This window comes from Patiria miniata, unplaced genomic scaffold (assembly GCF_015706575.1).
Source record: "Patiria miniata isolate m_02_andy unplaced genomic scaffold, ASM1570657v1 HiC_scaffold_12, whole genome shotgun sequence".
NCBI classification, from domain to species: Eukaryota; Metazoa; Echinodermata; class Asteroidea; order Valvatida; family Asterinidae; genus Patiria; species Patiria miniata.
In genome coordinates this window covers 5,809,417-5,817,886 of record NW_024037050.1, presented here as the reverse complement: position 1 = coordinate 5,817,886, position 8,470 = coordinate 5,809,417, and the positions used below count along the sequence as shown (strand labels likewise).

General features: G+C 40.0%; 1 protein-coding gene across 2 annotated transcripts; it reads left to right on the top strand.

Annotated features, from left to right (window-relative positions):
- The first annotated feature begins 759 nt into the window (after positions 1-759).
- Positions 760-4,635, top strand: LOC119746251. 2 transcript variants are annotated; one of them, XM_038223096.1, is made up of 4 exons: positions 760-962; positions 1,810-2,145; positions 2,426-2,581; positions 2,977-4,635. In XM_038223096.1, the coding sequence occupies exons 2-4, from the start codon at positions 1,834-1,836 to the stop codon at positions 3,121-3,123; spliced, it is 615 nt and encodes a 204-aa protein (XP_038079024.1). In that variant the 5' UTR covers positions 760-962; positions 1,810-1,833; the 3' UTR covers positions 3,124-4,635. The 2 variants fall into 2 exon arrangements, with proteins under 2 accessions (XP_038079024.1, XP_038079017.1); XM_038223089.1 differs by having other exon boundaries at positions 2,426-4,635.
- Positions 4,636-8,470: the final 3,835 nt, after the last annotated feature.

The window sequence follows — 8,470 nt, the reverse complement described above, 5'->3', positions numbered from 1 at the left end:
CTAGTATTGGCATCATCATGATGTCATCACCAAATGTTTTGGTGATTTTAAAAATATGCTACCGAAAGTTTCATAAAGTTTGTACATGTTTTTTGCGACTGCATTTCTGTCATTTTTGTGTTTTTGTATGTGTACAGGTCAATTAGATGCAAAATTGCACTGACATAACTTCTCATAAGCTTCAGTTTACCTGCATGGGTTGGACATAGGCTGTACATTGATTGACCGCTCGAGACCAGAAAATGACCCCCCCCCCCAAAAAAAGGTGAATATTACGCCATTGCTTTCGTGTGGAGAGTGTTCCATCGTCCCGTTATTTTGACATTTTGATTTTACATTTCACCACAAGAGGGCGCTACTTCACTCACAAAAGATGCAAGAGGGCGCCTTGTCGCTCTCTATGAGCAAGCACGGGCAAGGACTACTAGTCGACTAGTGGTTGTTTATGTGACGTAACTTACGCCCGCGCAAATGGTCTAAACCTGGTTCTGGTCCCAAATGGTCAACTAGAGTAGTCCAACCATCCTTCCTTCGAGGGAAGTTAGTCAAAGATATACCTTTATCATGCTGCCACCATTTCAATCATGTTCCCAATATCCAATAACAGTACTGAATGATAATGGGTTTTTTGTAAAAAAAAAAAAAAAAAAAAGGAACCAGACTATTTTTCCTTCTATCCTCGCTTAGGTTACGTTGATTTTAATGGGAAAAATCAAGATGGCCGCAACATGAAAATGGTCTATAGAGCCGTCTCGCCCACGTCATGTTACCGCAGCAACGCACAGCGCCCTCCATATTGGATTACAGGGACGTTGACGGCGCGAAGTTTATAACACGCTACAGACGATCCCGAGTACGACTCGACTTGCAAAACAAGTTAGTGTCATGATTCATTGATCTCCAGTGCTGAAGTGCTTGCTGCTACCACTAAATCGACAACTGTAGCGGGGATGTAATTCCAGGTAGGCCTACTAATCATAAGATTTCAGTGTCATGAAATCAAGTCCAAAATAAAAAAACGGTGGCGTCCGGAAATTGGGCACAAATTCAGCTGGGTGTTCCGTAAGTAACGAGTAAACGTGCAGACTTGGCGCACTTGAACAAATCTCTGAAAATCCCACATTAACATTTAATAATTTCTTTAAAATTGATAAATTCAGATAAATCATTGTAACCTCCAGTTTGTAAAGAAATCATTTTCATGTTTTGGGGCGCATTTTAAAAGTGTTCATTGTCATTGTGCACTTCGAAAAAAAAATCAGAAAATAACGCCAAAATAGAATTTCATTGGAACTTTGTAAATATGTTTTGTTCATGTATTGTTTGACTCAGGCCTAGCCCTATTCTCGATTTTGATCCTCTGTATAATGCATTGTTTACTGCAATACACGTCCAAATGTAAACAACGCATTATACAGAGGATCTAAATCGAGACTAGCCTAGCCCTAGCGTTAGTTCAGTATTTGACCATAATGACATTTCTTTTGTACAAAACATGAGACAGGCTGAATATTTAGGTTTTTCCTACTCATAGTGAAATCATCACATTTTCATTGCTAATTTTTATCCCATCTGAACTGCACTTAGCCTTTGGCCTAAGTTATTGTTTTTATTTAAGGAAAAAATGTAATTGTCAATTAAATCAAGGGCAAACACTGCAAAGGTTGATTTATAATGTCAAGTATTGCCCTGTATGAGCTTGATGAGAGCTGGCGATCACCAGTAATTTGTGTGTGTGTATGTGTTATTACTCTGCAGATTGAGCACCAATTAATTTTGCTTTTTTTGTGTTCTGTTTTTATTTCGCAGTTGACTGTATGTAAACCTGTTATCATGGCAGCAAGATCAACATACTACCAAGCCCTGGATGGCCCTGCAAAAGTCCGATATAACAAGATTCTGCAGTGTATTGATGACATTGATCCATACACAATTAGTTTGCGGTCATGGAAAGAGGATCCACATTCTCTTCCTCAAATATCGTATCCTGACATTGTTAATTTTCTAGTGTATACTCCTAGTCCATACACTTTGGAGGACTTGAAATGCTATAAAGGCCTGGATGCGTACAACCAATTCGTAAGTGGATGGGTTCGTAATGTCGTTTCTACCGTCATCAACGGCAAGCACGTTGTTACAGCAAAGGTAATAAACTAAGACTTGGTGGAAAAAAAATTATGTGCCCTTAATGTAAACTTTCTGTAATTCACTCCCCATCAGTGCACACCATAAGAAGATGCTACTTTAATACAGTGCAAGTCTTTAATTGTCCTTGTTATGAAATATACAACTTTTTAAGGAAAAAAAATATCAGAGCTTTACATTCCATATTTTGTACATTGGTCTTGGGCATGTTACTTCATGTGATATTCTTTCTGTTTGGTTTACTGAAAATGTTTTGTAACTTTTTTCTTAACACTTGCAGGTGATGCATTCACAGAGACTGCGGGAGGCGGCACTCAAGCCATGGTTAATTGCAGAAAAGTGTGGGAAGATCATCGCAACCCACTGCAACTGCATTGCTGGTCTCGGAGAGGCTTGTACTCATGTCAGTGCTTTGATGTTTTACATTGACACAAAGGTGCGTATCAGAGATAGCAAAACAGTAACACAGGAACCAGCTTACTGGAAGATTCCATCTGCTGTAAAGGATGCCCAATACTTACCTGTAGCTCAAATAGACTTCACATCAGCCAAAACCAAAAAGAGGAAGCTTGATATGTTAGTTACTGATGGTTTGATGCCACCTCCACGGAGCAAGGTGCGGAAGATAGTTCCTGGGCCTACTGATGCTGAACTCACAACCCTCTTCTCGCAGATGAATGCAACAGGAACTAAGCCGGCACTCCTCAGCGTTGTACCTGAACACTGCCACCAATTCAAACCATCACATACTGACAACATCCTTCCACCAATTCTAACCGATCTGTATAACCCTCAGTACTCAACTCTCTCATTTCCTGACCTGCTTAACAGATGCAACGAATTTCAGCTGACAATTACCCAAGAGGAGGCAGACAATGTAGAAAAGGCAACAAGAGCACAATCATCCAGCAAGAAATGGTTTCGTTTTCGATCAGGCCGCACCACTGCATCAAAGATGAAGAATGTTTGCAGGACTAATCCAGACCAACCTTCTCAATCACTCATTCAATCTGTGTGCTATCCAGAGTTGTGCAGGTTTTCTACAGCTGCAACCAAGTGGGGATGCTCCCATGAAATAGAGGCACGGCAGGCTTATGTGGAAAGAATGGGAGAAGTGCACCATAATTTTGATGTTAAGGACTCTGGCTTGGTAATTAACACAAGTTGCCCCCACATTGGGGCTTCCCCAGATGGGCGTATTTCCTGTGATTGCTGTGGGGAAGGTGTCCTAGAAATCAAGTGTCCATTTTGTGCTCGTGACACTCAAGTCAATGAATATGCATCCCTACAAAATACATGCCTTGTAGCAAATGATAACGAGGTTTCTCTTGATAGGAAACATGCATACATGTATCAGGTTCAAACACAAATACATACTTGCTCTGTTGACTATGCTGACTTTGTGTTGTGGACAAATACAGATGTCCATATCGAGCGAGTTGAGCCTGATGCAAATATGTGGGATGAAATTCTAGAAAAAAGTCGCGAGTTTTTCTACAAAGCAGTGCTACCAGAATTAATGGGCAAATTTTACACCCGTATCCCATCTGTTCACGATAAGCCACCAGCTACACACTGCTACTGTGGAAAATCGCAACCTGTGGACAAGATGATCTCATGCGCTAATGAAGGCTGCAAAATCACCTGGTTCCACCAAAGTTGCCTCCAGATAAAGAGACTGCCAAAAGGGAAATGGATCTGCCCAGAGTGTCGTAAAATACCACGGAAAAAGGAAGAATGAAATTTTGATTATAACAATAATTGGTTGTGCTTTTTAAGGAAAGTTGCAGAGAGTTTAATCACTTTCTTTTTTCCACCCCAAGGCAAAAAATGCATAACTTTTGGGCTAAAGCCATTCCCTGAAAAAACTAGTTTTTTTTTTCACTTTGAGAAAAGATAAAGGCTTTTGTGCAAAAACATGATCTTAATTGTCCAATGGGCTCCATCACTGTGGAAAGACTGTACCCTTATCCTTAAAAGAATACATTTAAAAAGGGCTCCTGCATGTACCTTACTTTTCCTAGTTGTATTAATTTCAAATGGGTGCAATCAAATGTACGTGTATAGAATTCCCTTGTAACACACACCAGGCTATAATAAAAACAAAGGACCTCTGATCAAAGTTTTTCTTTTTGTAACAGTAAGCAAGTGTTTTTATTATTGAGATACACTGTGCATACTCATATGACAATGCAGGTGAACACATTTCAGAAGATACTGTAGAAAGTTGCTCTAATGAACATTCTGCATCCGTGAACATGACTCATGGCTCTCAATGTGTAAGTTACAGTGTATCTCTTTGCTTCCTATAGTCTATAGTACATGTATAATGATCACCCACAGTAACAACAACTTTTGATGGATCCCAAGGTTTTTCGTTATCTACTGTACTGTAAAATTGACTTCTCTTCAAGGGCGTGCCTTGTGTCAGAACCCACAATTGTAATATACAAAAATAAATAACATTCTTGTTATGTATACATGTCCAAAGGATGTGTTTCTCTGGTTCTTCCCCCCCCCCCTATATATATTTAGTTTAAATAAATATATATATAAATAAATATAATATAAATAATATAATATATATATAATATAATATAGATGTAAAAACAAAAGTAAAACAGTGCTCACCGGATAGTACAATCCAAGCTTTCAGTGCAAAGCACCTTCATCGGGGATACTATGGCTATGTGTGATGTGGTGCAGGAGGAACAAACACGTTTGTTCCACCTGCGCCACATCACACATAGCCATAGTATCCCCGATGAAGGTGCTTTGCACTGAAAGCTTGGATTGTACTATCCGGTGAGCACTGTTTTACTTTTGTTTTTACATCTACTATGCTTCACAGTGCTACGCAGCATCCCCACATTTTATAATATAATATATATAATATATATAAATAGATATATCCAATGAAAATGGCATCCATCACAATCCAATATATGAATAATATTATATATATAAATAAATATAATAAATAAATGAATGAATAAATAAAAATACATGATCATAATTAAAATAATACACTGGTTAAGATAAAATGTGTTTGGAAATGGCCACAACAATGAAAACTATATACACCGGTTATAAAAAAGAATCACAACATTTACACTGCCATCCACCACCGCATTAGGCATTTAGAAAAATAGGCAATAAAGATTGAAAAATTGCTTCAATGACACGTGTCTGGAAAAGCAAAAATCCATTCAGTCAAAAGGAACAACTGATGGGCACATGTTGGTCATAGAACAAGATACAACGGTGATTTTGTCCAGAAGTGTAACATTATCATCTCTGGAAATGACAAAATCCATGGGAATTGTGCTGTGGAGGATGGTATATTTCTGGCGCAGATGTCCTATAACTCGCTCCACATGAATTCTGGAGTTTGCTACTCTGCGCGTGTTTTCAACTTGCTCTCCAGATAGTCGTGGCCCATCTCTTCTAAATGCAGGGAGTACAAGCTTAGCACCCATCATTCCAACACTGTCTGAAACATCAAATCCCCTGTCTGCCATCACAACATCCCCTGGACACAACTTGTGGAGGAAAGATGAATGCTCAACCACGTATTTGTCGCTTGCTCTTCCACCCCAGCCTTGTGATAAATAAGATATGACTCCTTGAGGGGTGATGCCGATTAAGTATTTAACAGTGTTGTTGTGTTTGTACGAAGACCATGTTGACGTTCGTGCTGCAAGATTGGACGGCCTTTCTAAAAATATTTCGAAGCAATCGATAATAACAGTTATCTGTTTGCCAAAGTGTGTCCTGAAACTCATGGGCATAGTTTCCCACAGCTGTTCCCGATCAGGCCAAAATATGAGTGGCTTCAGTCTGATATACATGATGTTAATATGTTCAAAAATGTTTTAGATGCTGTAGACTTATGCACATTAAACCTCTGCCCAAGGTCCACATATGTAGGATTCAGTCGGAGTTTTATGAGGCACAACACTAGCTGCTGAAATTTTGTTAACTTGTTCAAACAGCTGCACACAATGAATGTTTCTAGGTACGTAAACAGAACATCCAAAATGGCAAAGCTTGACAATCCTGTGAAATGCTTCACATTTTCATCATTATCTTGGAAGAACTGCCGATCAAAATTATTGTTACTCTCAGCCAGCTGCTCTTTCAATTTTCGGTTTTCCTCTAACAATCGCTGTAATTCCGTTTGTGTGGAATTCATGGAGTTGCTATCCAAGTCAGTTTGGCAGGCCTCTTCGGAAGTGGACTGTTGTCGTTTGGGGGTCTTGGGAACTGAATGAAGCTGGAGAAGAGCCTCGGCGGCATCCAATTTGGACTTCTGTCCCTGCCTGTAGCAGCGTCTTTGGTATCTCTCCAAGTCTCGAGTGGCAGTTGCACCATCTATGTTGCTGTGACCAAGCTTGACAGTTGGTGCCCAGTCTGGATTGGTATTATCATACAATGCAGAGGGCTTTCCTACAGGGAATAAAATACAAAATAAGTTAAAAAATTGTTCATTCAAATAACATTATAGTGGGTGGACCCCTATTGATCACAAAAAAAGGGTTGGTTCCATAATCCTTTGTTTTTTACTCCCAACTGCACATACGTAACAATGCGCGTTGTTTTTCTTTCGTGACCTTTGACAATGCATGTGCTACTACGTTCACACAAAGGCTTTTTGTGTGCATCTCATCTAGGCGCTTGCGTCAAGCAGGTCTGATATCGCGCACTCTGCATGTGTCCTGCACTGCTCCCTGTAGGATGCCATCTTGATGTTGATCACCGTTGTCAGGCATTGTGGGTATTGTCAAAGGTCACGACAGAAAAGCAATGTGAGCAGTTAGGGGTTACGTATGCGGTTACAAAAAGGGCTAATGTACAAGAAATTGGCAGAGAAAATGAGCGTTGATTTCCATATAATATCCATTATCCAAGCACTATCTCAGAATCTCAGAATGTTGACTGGACATCGCTGCTAGGCATCATCATCCAACTATGGATTTACAATCTTGTTAAAGTGCAGGCTTGATGAAAAAAAAAAAAATTAGCGAGGAAAAATATTGGAAAGAATTCCATACCCAGCCACTTCCATGCACAAAACCTACACTTACGGGACATGCCAATGTTTCCTAAGAAAATCTGGCAAAAATCTGAGCGCGGTTTGCTCACAGTCACAGGTACACTTAAACTTTAAATTTGTGTCAAAATCCCCATCCTGGGGCATGAAAAACATAACGAAAACCCCAAATAAGGGTCGGGATAGTGCAAGGAGGTGGAGAGGGCCAGGGGAACATTAAGTCCATGGAGTACCACAGAATAAAAGATTTTTCATAAATTTCAAAGAAAAACTTTAAATTTTCTCACTCCTGTAACTGTAGTGTAATATTAATAATATTATTAAAATAATCATTTTTAGGAAAGAATTCCATATACAGACTCCTCAGACCTTCTGCACAAACTGTATGGGCCATGACAGAAAAAAGTCAAGGTGTTTTCTGACAAAAAATCTTGATTCAGTTTTCCCTCCTAAATTTGCGTTTCTTCATCAGATTTACAACTTTGGGTACTTAATTTCAAGTCATATTTAGGAAAAATAAGAGGAGTCCGTATACGGAATTCCTTTTACTCAAATAACTCACCGCTTGTAAAATGGTCCGAGCAGACCCGTACATACGGCAAGTTACTCTTTAATGTCTCGGGCGATTTGCGACAGCCATTTAGCGCGTCTGCTCTGGGAGAGTTCCAGAGTGGCAGCTCCTTCTCGGGTCAAAACGGCGGGCAGCCGAAAAAAAGATTTTTTGTCCCGATTCCCCCTGTTGCTGCAGCCAATAATTGCGCAAAAATTCACCATTACTATGTCTTACACTGCTTGGAAACATAGAAAATGTCGAAACAGCAACCAACTGACAAAAGTGTGCATGCTGCGCTACGCTACCGTCACGTACGTACACATGTACGTGGGTACGGGTACTTGTGTGCGTTTTGTTGTTGTTATGTTGTAATCCAACATGGCCGACCAACAAAACAATGACGTCACCCTCGCGCCCTCTATATAGTTCGCGCCTGAGCTCCCTCCATTGGTGGACCCAACCACTTGCAGTAGATATGCTTCCACGCGTGACACGTACACAGTAATAAAACAGCCACTGGGATCACTCACGGCTCATTGTGTGAACAACACGGTACTCACCTCAGCATGGAGTGTTAAACTGATTGTGAAATGTAGTTTTATCCAGAATTTTTTTCTGCGGTACCTTATACGCGGATATTTTTCCCGCGTTATCAGCTTAAAAAAATACAAAGGGGTCCTCAAGAGTTGGCAATAAATTGATACTTTGATTAAGGGACT